Below are 25070 nucleotides of genomic sequence, written 5' to 3' on the forward strand. Positions count from 1 at the left end.
ATTTTAGAAGCAAACCTTATTTTCTGTGGCATGTTTCTCCTTCTCCACTTTGGCCAAGGTGAGCTCTAAGTCATCAATGTCTTTCTTTAGCTCAGAGCACTCATCCTCCAGTTTCCTCTTCTTGGCTGTCAGCTCAGCATTACTTTCCTCTTCATCCTCCAGTCTCTCTGTTATCTCTTTCACTTTGGCCTCAAGCTGGATCTTGTTTTTGATCAGCCCCTCACACCTTTCTTCAGCATCTGAGAGACTCTCCATTTCCTGTTGATAAATAATTGATTTTAGTTACTAAATCTAAAATTACATTTCAGAGTTGTACTTGTTAGATACAAAAATCATGTTTTCAGCAATGCTGCAGCTGTATGTTATAATTTAATATTGCAGAATAGACAGTTAGTGCTTACAGACTGCACTTGTAACTGCAGGTCATTCTTCTCCTGCAGCAGAGAAACCATTTTCTCCTCAAGTTCCTTTCTCTTGGCTTCTGCCTTTGTCAGGTCTTCCTTGCACTTGATAAACTCTTCCTTTATATTGGCCATCTCCTTCTCAGCCTCAGCGCTCTTCAGGAGAGGCTTGATCTTGAAGTACAGCTTCATCCATGGCCAGTGTTTCACATTCATGAATGAGCGGATGTTGTATTGGATGCTGTAAATCGACTCTCTGTATGAAGAAAATGAATATTTGTTGTGTTTTGTGATACAATACAGAATATTCCAAGAAGTCAGATGAATGTCAACTGTTTTGGCAGATTGGTAGTATAAACTAATAGTTCTGACTGTTTCTATTGCCTTTTTTTAATGTATGTTTAGGTTTGGCTTTTTCAGTTGAAATTAAAACATTTCCTGTGGTTAAATAATCATTTAGCACCTGCAAGAAATATGTTTGATAAATTAAGTCATCACTTAAACACCACCTTTAATGTTTATATCAGAAGTTTTTTTCTGGGCATAATTTATTTTATGAGTAGTTACGTTAATTGAAGTTAAAAGCTTGTTAAACTTAATTTGCCATTAAGTGGCACTTTTCAGAATTCTTTCATCTATTGTCAGAAAACTGTTCCTTACAAGGGCTGCTGCTCTTGAAGGCTGCCCAGGATGGAAAACTGTTCTAATGTTTCTCAGCCCAAGTTTCTTACCTTCTTTCCATCATCTTTTTGAACTCCACTCTCATGACGAAGCCACGGCACAAAGCCTGAGTGATGGTGATGAGGGCAGCCAGTTTCTCATCTCTCATCTCCTCCAGGGTACCCAGCAGGCCAGCTTTGAAGAATACCTGAAATTGAGGGGAAAGATTTAAGCATTTTGTTATCTATAAAATATGCTGTAAATACAGTATACATTTTATTAGGATATTTCTCAAGTTTTTTCTAATTATTATAGGCAAGATTTGTGTTAGTAGGTAGAAATCTTACTGACATTCTTTAATGGTCTGATTTTCAGCTCTCTTTACATATAGCAAGAGTAATTGAAACACTACAGTTTGTAGGAGCCCAAATCCGAAAAGGCCACAAAAGATAAATACAAACAGTGCTTGTACTGCAGTTAGATTTAAATAGAAATTTTAACTTGATATCAGAAGGTAAATGACTTTTATTCAATACCCGTAAGAGACTTGTTTAAGAACTTTTATCTCAAATATATACACAGTATTTTAATTAGAATATTTCTGTACATGATGTGAGTCACCCATAAATCTCAAGCCCTGCATGAATTGTTGGAGCCCCCTAACTGTTATAGCCCAGGTGTGTGTTGGTGTTAGCCTTATTGACTTTGATTTTCTCATTTTTATTTCTTTAAACTTTATACATCTATGTATTCAAGCTTAAACATGTAGCAAATGTGGGCTATGTGACAGAGTGAAAACAGTCAAGTATTGTTCTTACCATATGTACTGTATACAACAAATGTGCAATTGCTTCGTATTAAAATACTTGTCAACTTTGACAAAACATTTCAGGCTTATTATGCACATTAGTGTTATTTCCCTTCATTATTTATACTGCTGAAGTCCTACCTTGGTGTGCCCAAATTTATACTGAGTGTGGTCAACATCAATTGATCCCAAGAGCTTCTCTGAAGCTTTCTTGCTGTCAATGAACTGACCCTCTGGGATGGCACTGGCATTCAGAACTTTGTATCTTTCAGAAACGTAGAGAAAAGAATAGTGTTGAAATTCTTCTTCCTTCCTAGGTATTTGTGTATCCATTAATCTCTAAGAATTAAATTTAAACATTTCTAGGTTAATTATGCTTTAATTTTTAAGGTACCTTTGCTTGAAGTCTCCATACAGGATTCTACTTGGGAATCCTTTCCTACAAATTCTGATACCTTCCAGCACACCATTACACCTCAGCTGGTGGATAACTAGGTAGTTCTCCATAAGACCTAAAGAAAGAATGAGATATAGTTGTTTTTAAAACAGATGCTACATCTTTTGAAAAAAGAAAATACCACCATATTTGGATGTAAATTACAAAAGATCTAAACATTCTGTGTTCATTACCTGGAGTCTTTGATTCATTGGGAATAAGGCAGCGCACAAAGTGAGGATGGGTGCTCCTCAAGTTGGACATCAGCTTGCCCAAGTTCTCCTGTGGAGTTTAAAGTGCACTGATTGATTATATACTTTAACATTTACTGTGTTTAATGAGCTTCTGAAGGAGAATGATGATGTTTTAAACTCTCTTCTGATAACTTAATCTTCATTTAATGTTTATGTAAATAAAAACATGCATTCCTTAGAGGATATTAAACGTAGTTATTTTTTAAAGAAGAGAAAGCTTTCAAAAAGTCAATTTTTAAAGTTGAAACCTAATTAGATGTTACTTGAGTCAAATTTGTTTTTCTGGAATAATTATAACCTACCCTGAAGAGTGCAGACACAGTCTGGAAAGAACCACCCTTCTTCTTGCCTCCCTTCTTTCCACCACCAGCGTCTATAAAAATAATAGAAAAGAAAAATGATCAGGCTCCAGAAATAAATTAATTTTTAAGGAACCAAAAATACAAAATCAGTACAATATTTAGTAAAAATAATAAAAACGAATACTCAACCGTCACCAGCGGAAAAGCTGGCATACAGCAAGGCCAGCAGTTTCATGGAGGATTTCTGGTACAGCTGCACAACAGACTCATTCAGGGGGTCCTTGTTCTTGTCCAGCCAGCCACTGACGTTGTAGTCCACTGTGCCTGCGTAGTGCACCAAGGAGAAGTGGGCCTCAGCCTTGCCTTTGGCAGGTTTGGGCTTCTGGAAGCAGTTGGACTTGCCCAGATGCTGGTCATAGAGCTTGTTCTTGAAGGTTGTGTCTGAGGCCTTGGGGAACATGCACTCCTCTTCAAGGATGGAGAAGATTCCCATTGGCTGTTCAGACAAATTATTTCAGATGATATGGATAACAAAACTCAGTCCATATGATCAAATATGGACAATATAGATTGCAAAAATCAGTATCATCTGAATTAATTGCATCAATAATCATACAAACCTTCTCAATGAGCTCAATGCAGGCAGCCAAGTCCATACCGAAGTCAATGAACTCCCACTCAATTCCCTCTTTCTTGTACTCTTCTTGTTCCAGTACAAACATGTGGTGGTTGAAGAACTGTTGCAGCTTCTCATTGGTGAAGTTGATGCAGAGTTGTTCCAAGCTGTTAAACTGTAGGAAAGGGAAATACAAAGTGGATAAAATATAGTATTACAAGTATTACAATAGGAATAGTGTATTTATTTTCATGTTTTTCAAATGTATTTCTTCCATATAGAAACAGTATAAAGCAGAGCAGCCAAACAGATTTCTGGCCTGAAAAGAATATCTTACAAAGTTATATTAAGTAAGTTGGATTGTGAATGCCTGGAACAGAAAGGGTTATGCACAACATTTTATTCAGTTTAATATAGATTTAAAATCATGAAAGCCACTAGGCATGTCAGTTGTTCTAAAAGAGCACTGTCTTAATGATCAACAATGACAAAGTAATCCCAGGATGCAAAGGGAAAATACATTTGCAGGATAGCTCAAATTAGAAAATAAGAGACACAGAGATACTGGGGTCTTGAAAAAAACACCATACACAAATTGTTGAAGCTGACAGTGTGGACTTTCTTTAAAGAAATGTATTTCCTTGCTTTTAAATCCTCTGTCTCTCTTTGTATTCTGATCTCTAGTCTTCCCTTTCAGCTTGTACAATTGCATGCATAAACATATTATACAGTATACTGAAATCATTACTTACATCAAAGATTTCAAACCCTGCAATATCCAGGACACCAATAAAGAACTGTCTCGCCTGCTTAGTGTCCAACATCTGGTTAATGCGGACAACCATCCACAAGAACATCTTCTCATAGATAGACTTAGCCAGGGCACCAACTGAATTGTTGACCTAATAAAGGATTCACAAATCAACACATTATCTTATTAGATAAAGAACAACTTTCATTTCTTGAAAATCAATCTGACAATGTGTTTAGAAGTAAACATCATACCTGCTGAACAGTCTGTCCCTTAGTCACAAACTCATTTCCCACTTTCACTCTGGGGTAGCACAGGGCTTTGAGCAGGTCTGCCGAGTTCAAGCCCGTGAGATAACCAACTTTGTCAGCCACTGAAAACCAAAAAATGCATTCATTATAGTCACAGCATTAAAAAAAATAGTTCTACTCAAAACACAGACTTCTGATATCCATTATTATTCTGTTATCTCTATTTTACAGCAGTACATGCCTTGCTGTAGAATACACAATGAATTGTATAGCGTGGAGACTGCGTAAAATGACCAGGGTATTACACTCAATCAATGTGACCAGGACACAGAGGAGACAAAAAAAACCTGTACTGACTATGTACTGGCTGCTGCTTAAGATGACATCTAGCCTTTGTATTAGCACTTATTGCAATGAGAGTTGTACCCAAGAGATTAATATTGTTATAATATAATACAATAATAAGAGATCATATAAAATCTAATACTATATGACTATACAGTACTTCTGACTAATTAATAAAGAATTCAATTATTAAATGACCATATTAATTAATTTCTTTTATAATATAATTTGCAGTAAGTTTGTCTGACTGGAGCATTAAGAATGGAGGGGGTAGAATAAGTATAAATTTTACCCTCAGTGCCATCAGGCTCGGCCTGCTCCTCTCGTTGCTTCTGCTTGAACTTCATGTTGCCATGGTGCATCACAGCTCCTGTCAGCTTGTAGATGCCAACTTTCTCCTCAGGACTGAACCCCAGAATGTCAATGGCAGTCTGTATGATTAAGTGTAAACATGTTCCATTTTGAAATACAAATAAATGCTACATCCAGAATCTTATTGTTCATATAGTTTGAACTTACATCTGTGGCAACCAGCTCCTCCTTGTCATCAATGCTGGCAACAGTGATCTGACCCATGCTGATCATGGGGAAGTCATAGGGGTTGGTGGTGATAAGGAGCATTTCTGTGAGAGAAAAAAGAAACAAAAACATAGTCTAAATACAGTGCACTAATTAATGTTATATTGAAGTGATCACTGGAAAAGTATTACAATTGTCAGTTTTCACCCACCTATGAGCTCTGGTTTGTGGTTGGTCATTATCTGGTAAAAGATGTGGTAGCTCCTTTCATCTGACAACTGGAATGTTACTCTGGACTTCTCCAGCAAATCTGTGAAATAATAGAAGTAAAAATATATATTTTAAAATTCTGAAGAGATATGGGAGTAAGCTACATGTTTGTGAACTACTGAGAATTAAAATAACTCACAAGTCTCAATGTCAGCAGAAGCCAGTTTTCCTGTAGTTCCAAAATGAATTCTGATGAATTTACCCTATTGATTATACAAATAATACATATTAGAAAACGAAAGTCAAATATTTTACAAATGAACTGGTTCTGTGTGAGACTAATAGAAGACTAACTCACAAAGCGAGAGGAGTTGTCATTCCTCACTGTCTTGGCATTTCCAAAAGCCTCCAGCAGAGGGTTGGCTGAAATGATTTGATCCTCCAGAGTTCCCTGCAAAGTACATGGGATCATCACTCACTGTGTTACGACAAGATCTCTTCAGCTGTTCATGATCCATTAGCAGTGCTGTCTAACCTGCATTTTGCCAGTTTGCTCTTTCTTCTTGTCACCAATTGCTGCGATTGTGGCAAAGTACTGGATGACACGTTTCGTGTTCACAGTCTTTCCGGCACCGGATTCTCCACTGAGGATAAATAGAGGTTTATTTAAAACAGAAGTAATGGAAAAGTAATGCCATATTTTTAAAAATATTATAGAAATACTTACGTGATGAGAATGGACTGGTTTTCCCTATCTGGAAAGAAAATATTTTCATTGATTAATTGGATCATAAAGTTTGAAAAAAGTGTTTTAACAAGTAAATCTATATAGATAACTGTAAGACAAGACAAGGTATTTACGTACCTGTGAGCATGTTCTGATAGGCGTTATCAGAGACAGAGAAGATGTGTGGTGGAGCCTCCATGCGCTTTTTGCCTCTGTAGGCTGCCACCACTTCAGGGTTGTACACTGGGAGCCACTTGTAGGGGTTCACAGTTGCACAGAACAGCCCAGAGTAGGTCTGGAAGAATAATATTTGTGTATTTGAAATTAATATTTATATATCTTAATGAATTCTTTTTAGTCAATAGAAATTGAATTGGTTTGTCTTGGCTTCAGTGAAGCACTTACATAAATCATCCATGCTGCGTAACGCTCTTTGAGGTTATACAGCACAGAGGGTTCATTGAGGTGAGTCATCATGGCCATGTCCTCCATTTTATCAAACTTGGGAGGATTCATGGGGAAGATTTCATCCTCCTTTACTGTTAAAGTCTGAAAAATCAGAAGTTTATTCATAATTAATGCAGTAGATGAAGTAAAAACCTTGAAATTTCCTTTGCTCTTAGTAAATGCTACCTACCTGCCCACCCTCAGTTTTGACAGTGGCTTTGCCCCCTTCCTTACTCTGGAGGACACCTTTGACGTACAGCTCCTTGGGTTCAGACACAAAAACTGCAGTTTTGGCATCAAAGGGTCTGTTTTGTGCCTCAATTCTCTCCCTCTCTGGCTTCCGGAGGTATATGGCGGCTGGGCCAAATACCGCCATCTCCGCGTCGGTACTCATGGTGGCAACTTACTGTGGTACAAAACAAAAAGGTGTAGGAATTAAGTTTTTAGATTTCTTGTAGGAGCTGTAAGATTCATAGGATAGCTTCTGATTGACCTCATTTTGAAGAATCACAGATTGGATTGTGATTTATATACCGATAGGTATTGAAACTGCAATAAATGTTGTGATTTATTTCAATGTATCTCTCTATATATTCTGTAAAGTACTTTATTATTAGGATAAATTATTTTTATGACATGTAAATATGTTCATTTTCTATTACATTGTGATAAATATCCCAAGGTTTTACTTTGATTTTCACTTTTTTTTTAACTCTAAACATATTTAGCTGCACATCTGGTTATTGATATTCTTTTTCAGCCTCACTTCTCAGCTGTTGTCATTTTTAAATAAAATAGTTTCCGTTTCTTTACCAGTGTTCATTTTTTCCTTTTGAATGAGCTGACTGATCTTACTACTCAAGAAATGTGTTTTTGAATATATTACTTTTGTTCCTGATTATTTGCTATAAAGTTAATACAATCAGCAGACATAAATTGCAGTGTACTGTACATAAAATTAAAGTAAAAAGGAGATTATACATCATTTTTGATTATCATCATGACCAGTTTGTTCTGAATATATACTCAAGAGCCACATTCACCATCACTGCTGCTGCAGAACAACAATGAAAAGATCAGTATGAAGCTCGGTCTTCCTTGAATTTGCTGAGGTAGTTCTGGAGTGGAACATCTGGAGGAGCACATACTGAGAGTCTAAGCAAGAGCACTTTGTAAAGTTTTGCTAACATAGGTAAGTACTACTTTACATGTGGCCCTTCACAATAATGCATTCATTTATTTTTATAAATCACTCAAATTTAGCCTGAGAATAACTTCATGTGACACTGATATGATATATAAAGATAAAAAAGAAACTAACACATGCTGTAAGTGTAATACAGTGTAATAAGTGCAGTTACCTTGTAATGCAATGAAAAGTGATCTCTTTTTTATTAACCTTCTCTCTTACCTTGTTTGACAGCAAGCACAGGAAGATGGCTTTAGTACTCTGCAAAATAAAATCAAAATAAACATTTCATTGTCCGTGTGTTTGTTAGTATTTTTGAATCATCTATAAAAATTCTCTTCGTCTAGACTCTGCCATACATGGCCTTATGTTCATCATAGTAAAGAAAAGAAGTATGAGAAAGTTGTCTTGGCCTTGAAAATGTCTGTAATAAAAGTGTTTAAAATGTTTGTGTTTATGAATTAACATTTATTAAGTGTAAGGGGTTTTCAAAGATATTTTCTGAAAACATCTGGTTATGTATTTTTTTTTAAATATACAGTAGTTTCTCATCCAGTAATGTACTGTTCATTCATTGCCAATAATGTAGAAACTGAAGCAGCTTACCACTGGTTGGAACGTCACAGGCTTCTCAGTGCTCAGGGTGGTGCACTGGAGCTGCTTTTATTGAGATCATTTTGCCAGACCAGCAAAAGGTTCTGCTGTATTTGGTCATGTAACTGTGATCCAGCCTCTCATCAGGTATGCATAATCATTTGTACCCATAATTTAAATTTGGACATGTTTTTCAAGTGGTAATAATGATAGTATATAAATGTTGTAACACACCCAGGCCTTGCAAAATGTTTATTCCAAGAGTTGTTTTATACTGCATTTGGTTGTCCTCTGCATTCAACAAGTTGTGCATTTTGCTGCATAGCCTAATGAATTTATTTACTTTTATTTACATTAAACCCTATTTTCTACAACAAGGTGTGTCCTATTCCATTTTCTGGTGTAAGCAGGCTGAATTGTTACTGCTTTTCTCAAAAAGTCTTTTTTAGGATGGATGTTTTCTTGTTTGGTTAGAAGACTTGTATGCTTTTTTATTTATTTTTGCTTTAATTGCTTTTATTGACAGTTTTAAAATGATAATTTTGTTTACATTTTAAATAAATTAATTTGAAAGAAAAATTAATTAAACACTTATTCTGTTATTTTAATGTCTTTAATGGTTAAAGAGAAATCTTTCTCTAATAAACTTTCATGTCTTGTTGTGGTGTTAAACCTATTTTAAAATTCAGTGTAGTATGAATAAGGTCACTAGATTGGGGTAGATTATTGGCACTTTTCTGATAGTCTTTTAATGATTCTTATCCTGTTGCACCTCACTATTTCTTTTGGTATTATTGCAATTGTCATTGTTTTGATATACATTTTGTGTAAATTATATTTTTCCAATTGAGCATTTTTCCTCCTTTTCAAGTTCCTCTCCTCCTTCCCATCTGGTACCCCACAAGCTTCATTTCTTTTTCCTTATGTTTAATATCTTTGTTACCATTGGAATAGAGTCTTCATAGTTACAGTAACACACCAGCTTTAATTACTATGCAGCTCATGATGTTTGATAATGTTACAAATTGGATTCAAAATATTTCAACAGCATTTGAAACAACATTTCAAAATATGAACTCTGAAAAGACTGAAGCTGTGTGAAATGTGCGAAACTTGTTTGAGCATTGATGACCCTGCAATCAATTAAAGCACTCACGTCAGAATTCTTGGTGTCAACTTTGGTCTTCGTTTGAAGTTTATATTCCCAAGGCTGTGAAAGTGTCTTTTGTTTCTTTTCTGTAAGATACTTGTATCCATTCACATCTGTCCTAATTTGATGCAAAACGTTTGACTGCCCCTTGCCTGTGTCTTTTTCCAGTATGAATATTGCAAAACATTGTTTGCTGGTGTATCTACAGTACACAGTACTTAACAAGACTTTACATGTTCAAAACTAATGTGCTCAGATCCTAACTGAAATGAAGAGCATATACTGTATACATCTATTGTTAATTTGCTGGACAGAGAGGTGAAAATTATTACGCAGAAGACAAAGATAGCGATTTGCGTTGCATTGTGCATTGTGCTGCTGTAATACAGTTTTAAATAATTAAAAGTCTAAACAGTATCAGCTTTATTTATGGATTTTAAATAAAGGCGATTTAAATGTGATTTAAATCAATATAAATGTTTATATTGTAACGCATAGGTGACTATTCATTGTTATTAAAATGACTTAAATTCGATCATGTTGTGATATTTAGAAATATAAATTTGTTTGGTGCGAGTGAAGTTTTATTTAATCTCTGACCCAAGGAAACGTTTTATTTTTTCAAAGAAATGTTTGTTAAAAAAAGTCATGGCTTTGGCCGGATTTGAACATGCAACACGTGATGTAGGAGTCAGGAACCTAACCCACAGCACCACTGGCAAGGTCACATGAGGAGTGTTGAAAAAGCCCTACAAACATTATCAACAGACATCGTACAGAGTGTACTATTCTTGTGTTGCGGTACATGAATATAATTATATCGTTATTAATTTCTTTAGATACGCGATTCCACATTATATTCCCTTTTAATCAAATTCTAAAAGTATGCTTGTTGACTCCAGTATCACGTTAGTTAAAGACTTTGATGCTTAAAATGTTTAGGGAGAAATGGAATACTGGTGTGTATTTTTTCTTTAAAGTACCGAGACCAGCCATATACTGTATGTTTATGTTCCAAAATTAATATCATTTATGGCCTTCACACACGTTACAGTATGCTCCTATTCTTTTTATGCTCAGCTACTAAGATTTCCCTTCAGTGGTAAAATTCCATATAAATATTCAATACTAAAACGGGCACAGTAAAGACATTTAAATCTTTCTACGACCGACCAACGCACCACGAGTGCCCCTGTCGGTCAACCAATCACGTACCGCAGTATTTTGCGTCATGATGCGTGAGGCCGTAGCCAATTACCCGCAGTACGTGTCTGTGTCGCGTACTTTGAGTGGCTGCATCTGTATTTACAGTCCTTGCCCATGTTTCATGTTGAAATCACAATTAAATCAAATACTGCTACATACAGTATATTTAAGGGATGAAATGGGTTGGCTCCTCACAGTGACCTGTTAACTATACATCTACCTGTACATACAGTATATATTGCGCATTGGCTTACTTTATTTTCACAGAACAAGGATCCAAGAATCTTTCAATTGCTATCCTAACAGAGTTTTAAAACTCACCTTTGTATTCTGGCATTTAATTCTGTTTACTGTACAGTATTTGTATACTCTTGATTTATTGCAAAATACCTACTGATGATCATTTCTGTAGGCTAATAATTTGTGAAAGTTCTAGTTATTTCAATACTGATTTATTAAAAGTGTGGTATATAATAAAGATTATTTATAATAATATTAAATGTGCCGGAATTTAGATGTTCAGACCTAATATGCTCTGCTCTCTTTGAGGAATTTCTTTAAATTCACTTTTATTCTCTTTTAATTCTCTTTATTGTATTTATGTAGTGTTTTAATTGTTTTAGTGCAATGTATCTACAAATAATATGTTATTAAAGGTACTATATCTGATAACGTTTAATCTAATTTTCCAGTACATAATTAGGCAGCTCTCTTTTCCTCCAATGCATGTAACTGTCAGAGTCATCTATCATTTGACACATTGTGAGCTCCACAATGTCTCATAGGTGAGTTAGTTTTGTTCACTTTAGTCAAGTCAAGGAAGTCACTGTTTACAGGAAAGCTTAATGTACCCTGGAATATTCCCCACTGTACTGTGGTTGCAATGCTAGTGACATTGCCCAGGTTCCAAACAATGACATCTATAGACCATAGAGCTCTAATTGTGCTCAAACGCATGCCATTACTGGTTGAACCACCCAAGAACCTGCTCATCGCTATTTTTAATCAGTTCTTTCATGATAACCAAACCAATACATACAGTAGGACCTTGTCCCGGTTCCTCTGCCAATTCATGTGAGTTCAAAATACAAAGCCAATAAGGGGCATCTGGAGGTGCTACAGAATTCTTTTTTTTAACATGCACTAAAAACAAAGCAGTTGTAATGTATATTCTGTTTTAATTTTATGTGGTACTGTACCTATTGCTAATAACGGCCATTAAGTAATACCGTAAAAGTGGAAAAAAATGATTGTGTCACCATTTTTCACCGGCAGTTACTGTAGGTATGTTTCTTGTACAAACACGTAGACATTGATTTATTAGTCTTTGAGAATGAAAGAAGCTGCAGTTTGTAATGCATGTTCTAAGAGTTTTCTTTTAATTAAGAATGTTAAAGAGCAACACTGTCAATTCCTTATTCCAAAAAGTCAGAATCTTCGTACTACTTATCACATCAAGAAAGTGCAGGTCTCCATTTCATCTTTCTTGCACCGAGTCTCCTCTAATAAGTAATTAGAGATGAAACTGTAAAGATATCAGTTTTCTGATTTCCTTTTTGTAGAGTCTTTCTTACGAGTACATTTGATGTTTTGCAATGTGTGTTGCATTTTTTACATAACCCAAGGATATTTTATAGGACTGAGAAGATAGAAATATCTATCTTACTATAATTGAATTGATCAATTTCAAATTGAGAGCCTTTTAATTGGATCTATTCCAGCATTTTTGAAAAAATAATCAATTCAATCCACAATGCTTTATATTTAGATATTCTTATACATGCTTTAATCAATTTGTCAGTGAGAAATAAAATGTAATTTGACAAACAAGGATCATCCAGGATGTGGTGTTGTAACACTTCTGTCCATTTTCATTTTTTAGTGTTCTTTTTGTTCAAGGCAATATCAGCATGTCATTTAAATCCTTGTATCTTATTTTAAACTATTTATCAGACCCCTTTTTAAGGATATAAATCATATCTGTAACTTAAGGATGGTGAAGATGATACAGTCTGGTTCTGGGAAAGTCTATCTGTTTTGTATGCTTTCCCATTTTAGACTGAGCAAAATTAACTTCATTGCTTAAAGTCTTTTGCATCTGTGAATGTGAACAGAATGTCAGCATACAGATATTTTCCACTTTTTGTGGATTGTGTGTGTTAAAGCTGAGAAAATCACAGGAAAACATTTGTATATAATTTCTCCAAAAACCTAGAGTGTTGTTTTATATTTAATTTTTAAAGTTGTTTTGATAGAACTTCATGAACCATTGGACAGAGAGAAAGTTTTTCAACATATTCTAATTTAAAGCACTAATGGATTTCATTTTCATTTTCAAATATTTTGGCAAATTTAATGATGTATTGCAATATTGGCTCTCTGTTAAACCTAAGTCGTACAATATGTCTTTAAGGGCATCCATGTACTCTCAGTTATGAGTAAAATAAGAAGTAACCATATCTTTAATACTTTCTAAAATGTGTGTTGGTTATCACATAGTCAAGAGATCATTTTTATATCATGGGCTCTGGTTCAGCTCTGCTGCATCAACAGTTTGTTTGCCAACAGTTTGATTGCCACAATCAAATCCATCTGGTAGATACATTTCCCAGAAGAATTTTTTCATGAGCTAGAACTTGGAACTTATCAGGGGTTTCAAAAATACATGTGTCATTCATAATGAAAGTCACATGGGTTGATGGATCTGATTCATATACTGTAGATGACAGTATAATTTATTTGGTAATGTGAGCAAATTAAATTTGCCATGTGCAAGTGAAGTTTCCAAAAATAGAAAATTGTGCCATGATGACCAATTATGTGTCTAATGTGCCCATATAAAAGCTGTGATAGGGAGTTTGTCCAACCCTTCTGAGAGTCTGTTGATGCAACAGGTTGTTTTCAACAGCCCTTAGATGTCCGATTTGAAATGTAATACTGTAGTAAGTATGTTGTATTCAAACAACAGTCTTCATTACTAAATGATTTCATGCAGTATTTCAGTTTAATAAGAATATTCAGATTCCTATATGAGCTATTCTTGTCTTTTGTTACAGATGAAGGGAATTTTCCTTCATGTTCATCATTAAAGGTAAGCCCTTTACAATTTTATAAGTACTTCATGTAAGTTTGCTGTAGTACTGTAAAGGTGCATTAATTGTCCAAAATGTTTTGCCAGTCTCCTCAAACAACACAACAGGATTCAAAAGGGTTTACTATATAAGTGATTTTACAGTAAAATGGCTTAGTTGTACAAAGAATACAGAAAATCTTGAAACTAGGTTAGAATTATCTAGTGTGCATTTCTGAAGGAAACAGACTGCCAGGTGAATTTTGATTAAGCACTTTTAAATAATCTTTATAGGGCTCATCTTTTGTTGCTGACATATAAATCTTATCTCCTGTATGCATAAAACCCCATCTGTATTTGGTTCATCCCTGTTTTCTATTTATTTTTATGTATGTAGATATTTTCTGAACATATGAACATATTAAGTTTCTTTTTTCTATTTAAAAATGTAAATATTGCATATACAGTATAAATAGATAAGAATTGTGCTTGTTTTATCTGAAGGTTAGCTTCTTGTTTAAAATACTTTTATAATTTCAGTGAAAATTAGATTAATTTAGAATGAAGAGGTGACAGATTGAGTCACTTGGTAGACCATTGTGTTGATAAAGCAACAATACAGGATTCACATCCCTTCTGCTGCTACACACAGGTTGGTCAGTGAGTGTTTTTCATCTGGCCGGTCCCACATATACTGTAGTATCTGGACAAACTTTCTCTGGGAACGGAAGGTGAGGTGGGATAAATGAACATGCAGGGAAAACATTAGAAGAATCCCACATGTGAAATGAATGTAAATGAATTGAAAAAGCTGTAATTCCAAATAATAGTATACTTTTATGCGATATTTGCAAGGGTGGCAAACCTAGTTTCACTGCTGAGGATATTTTCATTCTCCTAGAGTGAATTTGAATTGTGGTTTAATATGCAGAAAGTGTTAAAGATATAGCATGTTTACCTTCTTGACTATTTACTTTCTTATTTTAAAAGAGATACCAAAGTAAGAAAGACAGTGTTGTCACTAACAAATATAAACAATTTCTGTTCTGTTATTGCGTTGAGTTTTGCTCATTAACATCTCAGGGCATCATTTCTGCTCCTAACCTCTGCATTGTGAATCCACAATCCTTTTTTTGTTTCTCTTCATTTGTTCAATTTCCTCATCCTTCTCAGCAATCTTTCCGTCCACTTCAGACTTAATTTGGTTCGATTCCGGTTGGACACGAATGATCTTTGACTCTTTATGCTCCAGTGATGCCTTGGATGGTATACCTCAGGGATTCATAGTGTAATCCAAACAGCTGGACACACTGTGATCTTGGCATGCAGGTGTGAAGTACAGCTAACAGCTTCTGTTTTAAAAGGTTTTGGATTTGTGTTCAGGTTTAAGCTTTTAAAGTCATGCAATGTCTAAGTTAGGCAGGGACATACCATTGTTTCTTATTTTTTATTTTCTTGAGAAAATGTTTAAAAAAATCAGCTTCCCACTTCACCTTGTTGGACCTATAGTGGGGATATAGTAAATTTGGGGGCTTGTTCAAGATCTTAAATTTCTCGGTGCTGAAATTTGTATAAAGACAAAATATACTGTCGATGTTCTAAATGCGGAATGAGGCACATCGTGTTGGCAACGAGCTATAATAACAAACTATTTTACACATCACGCTACATAGAAAATATAGCCAAAAGAATCACTCTATAGGTTAAATTTCAAGCTGAGAAGACAAAATTCGACGTGTCTTCTGTGTAACTCTGCAGTTTACAGTCCGTCCATGGTCATTCATTGTTAATATTATTACTATATCTTCCGTATCGCATTAACATTGGAACGGTCTTACTGTACAAGTGTAAAAAGAGATGATACACAATGTATCTCTATAAATCTTCAGTTTACAGAAAAATTCCCCTAGAGCCACACAACATTATCCAACATCGCCCTTCTTGTGTCTAATTTCCAGGGAATAACCCTCCCAAAAGAGAACAGCGCATCAGTCCTTGCTTATAGTTAAACAGTACATATGATGTCCGGTGGAGTTTCAGCGTTCACTTTTCTGTAATCTGTACAGAACTGTGACATCCCATAAATGTCTGGTACCACTAAACAGCAGGACTTCACAGACGTTCTTCTTTGAACTAAACCACGCTCCAGTAAATAATGTAAAGTATATCACCTTCGGCAATGCTTCTAGTTTAGCAGCATTTGCGCGATAAGTACAGTGTTTAATGGGAGTGACATTACCCATGTGTATATCACTGTACGACACAGGTTTGAGTCAGATGTCTATTAATAAAACAGAGCACACTCCAATAAATTTACTGTATGATTTATTTTTCCATTTCAGCTAAACGAGGGGAATACAAAGTCAAATCTGTCAGGATCTCGGAGTTTAATAAGTGAGGCCTTTGGTCTAAAACAGTGGTTCTCAAACTTTTTGGACCAAGTACCACCCCTAATCCAACCAAAGCATCCAAGTACCACCTACAAGTCATGATCTCATAGGAACCCCAGAAATTCTCAGTGACCAACATGAGCGCGCGTGCACACACACTCACACATACATATAATAAATATTATAATAATAAACTTTATTTCATATAGCGCCTTTAAAGGTGGCTTCTCAAAGTGTTTTACAGAAAAAAAAACAGTAACAACAACTAATAAAAAAGCACCATTTCAGTGAGAGGGGTGAGACTGTTTAGTCGAGCAAAGCAGATGTGAATTAATTTTTCGAGCCTTGACACAATTCACAACAGAGTCTAACAGATATTAAATCGTCAGGCATTTTCTTGACGGCAAAGGTCTCGCGGTGGATGTTGTAATGCGTACATTAATATCTGGAGCAACCTCTCTAATTCGTGCAACTACACCGTTATGTCGGCTTGTCATTGCTCTAGCACCGTCTGTACAAACTCAGACCCATTTTATCCAGCCGAGGCCATTCTCTTCGATAAATTCATTCAGAAGCTGAAATATGTGCTCTTCTGTAGTTCCTGTTGGTAGCGGTTTACAGAACAGAAAGTCTTCATGGGACATGCCCTCAAACTCCTATCTAACGTAAACGAGCAAATTGGCCAAATCGACTACAGACTCATCTAATTGCAGTGAAAAACATCTGCTCATCTTAACGCGCTCTATCAGTGTACTTTTGATATAATCCTTCATTTCAATAATTCTATGAATGACTGTGTCTTTCAGGGGGAGGGGGGCAGCAGGTCGAGCTGTTTAGCAGCTTTTTCTCTACACATAATACGTGTCAGCTCTTTTGCCAAGGTAAATAAGGTTCTTCAAAAATAGTGTAGCTTACCTGCTTTAGCAATACGCAAGCTTGCATTTTTCTGCGTTTCCGTTTTTATTTCCGTATTTATTTAAAGTTTTTATTTCATGCACATGGGAGCGAAACACAGAGACGCTCGGTGTATTTTTCTCAAATTAGAACAGTTCTTAAATATTTTTCTGTTATCACGCTTTCCTGTGCTCACAAGATTACCTGCGTTCGTAGCACGTATTTCTATGCATTCCTGTGTTTAGAACGTTGGCATAGTTCCAAAATCACGCACATTCTCCTTTCTCCCTATTTGCTGGAGATACAGTAGCTTTTTTTAAATACAATTGGTCACTTGCATCCGTAGCACGCATTCCTATAGAGTGGTATAGAATTACAGAGTATCTCTTGTGTCCACTGAAGTATTAGAGCGCACTGTATCGTAGTACGTAGGCTGCGTATTCGACACAAATATGAAAACCTGTCCCGATTTTTCAGCGCACACGACACAGTTCCAGGGTCATTTGGCGTACCACTTGGCGGCACTCCACGTACCACTGCCGGTACGCGTACCACAGTTTGAGAACCACTGGTCTAAAATATTTTGTGTCGTGTACATTAGTAAACAACAGAGAGAGTCACTGGCTCTCTTAAAGGTGTGACCTATCTGTCTTGTCTTCACTGTTATGGTATGGTATCAGCATATTGATAAGCTGTTTTCCGGTTACTGGCAATTGTGAAAATAACCATTCTTCCCTCCTTTCTTTAACTTAAAGAATTCCGTGAAGAAATCCTTAATGAAGAAACCATCTCGTATAATAATTCTTCCAGATTCACACACTCACGCCAGAGCCAGTTTTGCAACAGTCTCCCAGGAAGTGTTTGGACTGCGCAGTACTGTACAGTACAAGATACAGTTTGAAGTCTTACATTTAAAGTTAAATTGTTGGGTGATTACTGGCTGCTAAAATTTGGATTAAGACAAAATATAGATTTTCCCAATTCAGATGTAAACCTGAAAGAGACACATTGCATTCACAATAAGCTGTAAGAGTGGACTACTTTTATGTATTTAGCTATGTAAGAAACAAACGGAAAGTAATTCTCTGATCGGGCTTTGAACCGCCTGGGTGCAGCGTGCTACATTACAGTCCATTGCCCATTACCACTATAAGGACAATAAAAGTTTTTTTAAATCTTTAAAAAACATCCACTTGTGATATTTAAGCTGCTTAGTAACACGATTCCATGTTACTATATCTATCAAGTGGTATTAAATCAATATAACTTTTTTTACAATAACAGCAAGTGGTGTTCTTACTACGTATTCTAAGAAAAATATAACACGTTCTAACTTTGTATTAAGTACAGTACATAAACTTTATAATGTTAGAACAAGCACATTAAAACCATAGCCCATTGTAAGTTACCAAGTTAAAGACTTTGATGCATAAAATATTTATGAAGAAGGTGGATTTCTGTTGTATTCTTTTGTCCAACTTTGCAATCTTGTTTTACAAAATATATCTACTTTTTAATCAGTTTATACATGCTGTAATACAGTTTAAAATTATTAAAAGTGTAAACAGTATACACTACAACTTAAATTCTGTAATCTGAAAATGATTGTCCCTCAGCATTGACCGGGATTCTAAACCAGACATTTTCTGGCAACAGCTCAAATGCTTCACATGCCACGTTAAGCTTTCAGTGCTCCACCTGGCGGCTTTACAAACTATTGCACCCTATTTAAAAAAACCTGCAGTTATTTGCGGTACCCTGCAGCCCGTGCACTGCGAATTAACACATTATCCCTCGCTCATTTGGAATGGCTGGATCTGTTAATTTGTTTGCTAACATTTCTTCATTTTAGACCTTAAAATTAATTATGCATTTGGGAAATATAATAAATTGATCTTACTGGAAGTATAGTAGTTCTTCAGTTTGCTGATTTAGAAATATCCCAGCAGAAAAAAAGGGATATTCCTGTAGTGGTTCACATTTTATTTAAATGTCAATTGAGGACAAGTGGTGTCAAAGGAAAACCTTCCTGAGATTCTCAGGTTAAAGAGCATGTGGCAGGATTGTGATAGTATCTGCAGACCAAAACAATTCAAATTGATTATTTATCTGATTATTCTCAAGCGTGCCATGTTTCAGTGCTGAAAACACCTTTCTTTGAAATATAATTTTAGAGAGAGTGGGCATTTTATTTCTTTTAACCATATGAAACATACTCATTTTTATTTCAAAGTTGTTAAAGGCTTTTTTAGATATTTGTATAAGTATTCTAGAAAACACAAAACGTGAAGTTGAAGCTAAAATATTTTATTCACAAAACACTTTTACCAGAATATTTCATGTTGAAACTCATATTGTATGAATTTCTTAAGTACAAGGCCTCTTCTTCATTCAGCTTCTTTACTCTGTTAAAAGCAAACAGAATTAAAGTAATTAACTCATAGTAAAGGTTAAAAAAGAGACAAAGTAAACACAAGTTCAAGAGGCTCCTCTCTCTCTGGTGGAGCAGCGGATACTCCAGAGTCCTCCCAAATTGTCAGGCTCCTTACCATGAGATTAAGCCCAGAAGCTCTATGGAGAAACCTCATTTCTGCTTGGACCCACAGACTCACTCTTTCTGCCACTACTCAAAGCTCGTGACCATAGGTGAGTAAAGGGACGTTAATTCGGAAAACAGAGAAAACAGAGAGCTTCGTCCGAAAACTCCCGCTTAACCACTAGGGTTCATACAGCAACCACATTACTACAGCAGCTGCACCAATCGACTGGTCATTCTCACAATCCTCTCTGCCCCTATGCTTGAAAAAGACCTTGAGGCACTTAAACTCCTTCACCTGGGGCAGCTTTTCTCCCATTACCTGGAGAGAGCAATCCACTTTTCTGTGAGAGAGAGCCATGACCTCTCAGATTTAGAGGTGCGAAATGTGCAGTTTTCTTTTTCTTTATGTGCATAATCATATTCTTCTGCAGAACAAACCTCCTTCTGCCTCATACTTTTGTAGCTCCCCAGCTCCCACCACACCTGGGGCATATTGTTTACAAATGAGAATGTGTTGAGTAGCCAATAACCAAGTACAAACACATATACAGTATATAGCCTATTGTTAAAATTAGAGGAATATATATATACTGTATTGTTTTTATTTACACAGAGTTTTAATTATTTGTAGTTCATTCAGTTGTCAGTGTTCCTTTGAAATGGTTTTGCTCTATTATTATCTGATACTGTATGCCCTTGAAAATATTTGGTACAGAGAAGAATCATTTAGAACTCACTCAGACTTAAGAGAAAGATCTCATTTCATTTTCAGTGTGACTTTTGTCTTCTAAAATGGTTATTTGTAAAACCTTGAACAACAAACAATCTTTAAAAAAAGTATCTGCAGGTTTCAAACTGTCATGCGTTATTAATGAAATCATAAGCAAAATATGGTTTAATACTACAAGACATTATTTTTTACAAAGGTCTCCTACTGTCTTTTACTCAACAGGCACAGATTTTAAAATGCTTTATACTAGTAACTCTTTAAAGCAAAATTGAATGCAGCTGCATGACACAAATTAGAGCACAGTTGCTGAGCTTATACATTTTACTATGTTCTGTAGCAACTGCCACAGCCATGGAAAGTAAAAAAAATATCATAACCAATCTTTTTCTGGATAAATTTGTTTAAAATCCACTGTGATCTGATCAGTCCATTAATGACCTAAAACTGGAACTAAAACTCAAGGATACAGTATGTAAGACCAATTAATCACATGAAAGCAAAAAATGGGGCATACAGTACCTTTTTCAAAATTTAGATATTTTTTTCATTGACATGTTTTATTGCATCAAAGTATTCTAAAAGCATTTTTTTCAGTTTCATCACCTTTTTAGGGACTACATATGTCAAAGCATACATTTTCTTTGTCACATTTTTAGACAGATATAGTCTTAAAATCTAACATTTTGAATGCACTTTTCTTTAAAACTATTTCAGAATGTCTACAGAAATAAGTAAGATATGATTTAAAGGATATTTTTGTTTTACAGCTTAGACCCTGGAGCACTAAATATTTTAAAAGGGAAGCTTTAATTAGATGTTTATTTTGTATATGAGGATTAATCATCACATTAAATGTGCTCAAATCATTGAAGTTGTTCACTGTGACTGTTTTATTTAATTTGTCATTTAAAATATTGTGGCTGTTTTATTAGTTCTCAAATGTGAAAAGCATATTTTAAAGTGCTATGCACCTGCAGCTGTCCATATTTTGTCCATCCATGTATTTATCTATTTTCTGACCGCTTTATCCAATACAGGGTCTTGGTGGAGCCGGAGCCTATCCTGGCAAGCAACAGGCATATGGCAGGATGAACAGGATGCCATTGCATCACAGGGCAGTCACACAGAAACAAACACACACACACTCACTCCAGTGCCAGTTTTCCCAGAACCCAATTAACCTATCAGTATATCTTTGGAATGTAGGAGTATACCAGAGCACCTGGAGGTAACCCATGCAAACATAGGGAGAACATTCAAACTCCACGCAGGTAATACTTCAGGAATTGAACTCTGTACCCCAGCACTGTGAGGCACCTAACCGATTATAACCTTTGTGATACCATGCTGTCTTCCTATTTTAATGAATAGCAAAAATCTTTAAAATTTAAATAATGAAATCCACCTGTAATTTCATCTTACCTTAGAGCCCATATCACGGCTCTTGGCTCTCAGTTTGTTGACCTGGGACTCGGCAATATCAGCACGTTCCTCAGATTCCTCCAGCTCATGCTGAGCCTTCCTGAACTTGGAGAGATGAGTATTGGCTTGTTCCTCCTGAAATGGCAAAAATGTTTTTATATATACTGTAATGTTTTAATTTGTGACGTAGGAAAGTGAATAATCAAAGCTTGTTAAAACCATGGCTTACAGCTTCCTCAGCCTGTCTCTTGTAAGCCTTCACTTTCAGTTGCAGCTTGTCGACCAGGTCCTGGAGTCGGTTCACATTCTTCTTGTCCTCTTCTGACTGTAGAGAAGAGTGAATTACAAGTGAATTACTGTACTGATATGTACCTTTATGTTAAAGAAGATCCAGTATATAAGTATGTTACCTGGTAGGTGAGCTCCTTGACTCTTCTCTCATATTTTCGGACGCCTTTAATGGCCTCAGCTCCACGCCTTTGTTCAGCTTCAAGTTCGTTTTCCAGCTCACGCACCTACAAATCCAATCAAATGTGAAAACAAGTCTTTTCTCCGTGATTGTATAAAATGGACCATGTTCATCCCACCCAGATTACCCTGGCCTCCAGCTTCTGGAGCTGTTTCTTTCCACCCTTCATTGCCAGCTGCTCAGCCTCATCCAGACGGTGCTGCAGGTCCTTCACTGTGACCTCCAGGTTCTTCTTCATTCTCTCCAGGTGAGAGCTGGTGTCCTGCTCCTTCTTCAGCTCCTCCGCCATCATGGCAGCCTGAAATTTAGCATCAATAGCAAGGACTTTACATATATTCTTTTTTTACAAGAATTATCTTTTCTTGGGTGAATAGTGGGGTTGGGCTCTGACTTCATGTCTGCTTAAAGTCTGGTCAAATCTGGTTTTGCTGATAAGAAAAAAAGTTTTAATTGTTTTTTACGCAACTTGAAAATTACCATTTCATATACCTGTACATGAGGAAAGATTTCTACCTGAGCTTTTTAAGTCCTGAATTAATTAGCAGACTTCGCTAAGGTTCCAAACAGTGTCATTTCTAGCAAAGACATCAAGAAACAATACCAGATAGATCCCACAATGCACTAAATTAACTAACATATTTAAACTTGATGATAAACTTCTTATAGCACAAAGTAGAAAACAAATGACAAGTTACATATTTTAGTTGGAAAGGTTAAAGCTGTGAAAAATGTCATGGTATGGAAAAAAATTATCATAATATATATTTCACTGCAGCAATAAAAAAATGTATTGAAATAGAATACACTCATTTTAATCACGGAGCATGAAACAGAGCAGGTAGTGTCAAAACTGGGATGGCCCACACTGGCCCAGAACCAGAAAGAAAAGGAATTATTTGCATTTCATTTTCATGAGGTTATTGGCTTCACCTGTTTGGAAGTCGGTTCCCTTGTTTAAAGATCAGTAGACAGAGTCTAATGGTGAGGTTGTTTTATTATTTTAATGTACATGTAATATTTTCATTTTACTCATACTTTACAGTATGTGTTTTCACTAAAAGTGCATCTTAAAGAAATAAATCATTATACTTTTTGTGGGCTATCATGTTCACCAGCCAAACATACAGTATACAGTATATAGTCAAAGGCAGCTTGAAATGCTGAGGGTGACTCACATCAGTGATAGCTTTCTTGGCCTTCTCTTCGGCATTTCTTGCTTCCTGGATGGTGTCATCAACTTCACCTTGGAGCTGAGCAATGTCACTCTCAAGCTTCTTCTTGGTGTTGATCAAGCTAGTATTCTGAAATGACAACATTTTTAGCTTACAAAAATATGAAAAGAAAGATGAAAGTTTAATAATTTGTAAGAAATCTGAGGTTTTTATTAACCTGGGAGTGCAGCAGCTGCACACGCTCGCTGGCATCAAGCAGTTCCTGCTCAGCCACTTTGCGGCCTCTCTCAGTCTGTTCCAGGGCAGCCCTCATTTCCTCAATCTCAGCCTGCATCAGGTTGTTCCTGCGCTCCACCATGGCAACCTGTTCCTTCATGTCCTCCTGTCCTCTAAGGGCATCATCCAGGTGCAGCTGGGCATCCTGATAAAAGCAAAACGCCATCATAACCATCAAATGATTCTTAAAAATAAAAGAGCATGAATGTTTATGGTTTAGGGTAAAATCTTCAGTACCTTGAGTTGTCCTTGGACATTCCTCAGTTGTTTCTGGGCTTCAGCAGCCTGGCGGTTGGAATGGCTCAGCTGAATTTCCATCTCATTGAGATCTCCTTCCATCTTTTTCTTAATTCTTAGGGCATCATTTCTGCTCCTAATCTCTGAATCAAGAGAGCTCTGCATGGTGTCCACAATCCTCTGGTTGTTTCTCTTCATTTGCTCAATTTCCTCATCCTTTTCTGCAATCTTTCTGTCCACTTCAGACTTGATTTGAGTCAATTCCAGCTGCACACGAAGGATCTTTGACTCTTCATGCTCCAGTGATGCCTGATGTAAAGATAAAATTTGTAAATTCCTATTCTTTTGGACAAAGACTAGTGAAAGAATTAAATCTGATAATGTAGAGGGAAGCAAAGAGCTATAGCTCAGATTTCATATCTGCTGTGCTTTGAAAACCTATGAAATGTTTTCTTCTATGTATTAACGTAGCACTTATACGAAATAAATATGAAATTAAATGCTACATAATGTAGACAGAAAATGTTGATGTATACCCAAAAGACAATGAAGTACAATAGTATCAGGTAATACACATTGAAGCAAATAGCACACCTTTTATATTGTATTTTTTTCAAATAGAACTTGGAAAAACAGACCAGGAATATCAAATTAGCATTTTAAATAATGTATTTCTTACATTCTAAAAATACACTGACAATCTAAGAACCTTACTTAAGAAATGTTTTAAAAATATCCACCAATTTTTTTTATGTTTTGTGTTTAGTACCTCAGCTTCCTCCAGCGCGGTTTGAATTTCAGACTTCTCTGTCTCGGCCTGTTTCTTTGCTTTTTCCAACTCATGAATGGTCTTTCCAGTCTCACCAATCTGTTCAGAGAGATCTGAGATCTCCTCTATTTGGAAGATATATTACACAGAATGTAAATATTCTAAGGAGAGTAACATGTTTAATCTTTTAATCTTATAGTTCCATAGTCTTATAAACTCAACATTTTTCTCTTTTT

General features: G+C 35.8%; 1 protein-coding gene across 1 annotated transcript in view; it reads right to left on the reverse strand.

Moving 5' to 3' along the window:
- Positions 1-3: 3 nt before the first annotated feature.
- The window catches only part of LOC148824047 (myosin heavy chain, fast skeletal muscle-like), a 35264-nt gene continuing 10197 nt past the window's right edge, over positions 4-25070 (reverse strand). The window contains exons 31-60 of the mRNA XM_088928169.1: positions 24835-24959; positions 24066-24374; positions 23770-23973; positions 23556-23681; positions 22508-22678; positions 22322-22426; positions 22141-22236; positions 21912-22046; positions 19617-19625; positions 15041-15194; positions 6918-7129; positions 6686-6829; positions 6419-6575; positions 6281-6308; positions 6089-6197; positions 5908-6004; positions 5555-5653; positions 5344-5447; positions 5117-5255; positions 4483-4601; positions 4230-4379; positions 3482-3652; positions 3051-3357; positions 2862-2932; positions 2500-2587; positions 2264-2381; positions 2011-2134; positions 1133-1269; positions 402-657; positions 4-258 (exon numbers count right to left, since the gene is read on the reverse strand). Of these exons, the coding sequence (XP_088784295.1) occupies positions 4-258; positions 402-657; positions 1133-1269; positions 2011-2134; positions 2264-2381; positions 2500-2587; positions 2862-2932; positions 3051-3357; positions 3482-3652; positions 4230-4379; positions 4483-4601; positions 5117-5255; positions 5344-5447; positions 5555-5653; positions 5908-6004; positions 6089-6197; positions 6281-6308; positions 6419-6575; positions 6686-6829; positions 6918-7129; positions 15041-15194; positions 19617-19625; positions 21912-22046; positions 22141-22236; positions 22322-22426; positions 22508-22678; positions 23556-23681; positions 23770-23973; positions 24066-24374; positions 24835-24959 (4319 nt within the window). The remainder of the gene's footprint in view (positions 259-401; positions 658-1132; positions 1270-2010; positions 2135-2263; positions 2382-2499; positions 2588-2861; positions 2933-3050; positions 3358-3481; positions 3653-4229; positions 4380-4482; positions 4602-5116; positions 5256-5343; positions 5448-5554; positions 5654-5907; positions 6005-6088; positions 6198-6280; positions 6309-6418; positions 6576-6685; positions 6830-6917; positions 7130-15040; positions 15195-19616; positions 19626-21911; positions 22047-22140; positions 22237-22321; positions 22427-22507; positions 22679-23555; positions 23682-23769; positions 23974-24065; positions 24375-24834; positions 24960-25070) is intronic.

Source organism: Atractosteus spatula, chromosome 11, assembly GCF_055471065.1.
Source record: "Atractosteus spatula isolate fAtrSpa1 chromosome 11, fAtrSpa1.hap1, whole genome shotgun sequence".
In the NCBI taxonomy this organism is placed as follows: domain Eukaryota; kingdom Metazoa; phylum Chordata; class Actinopteri; order Semionotiformes; family Lepisosteidae; genus Atractosteus; species Atractosteus spatula.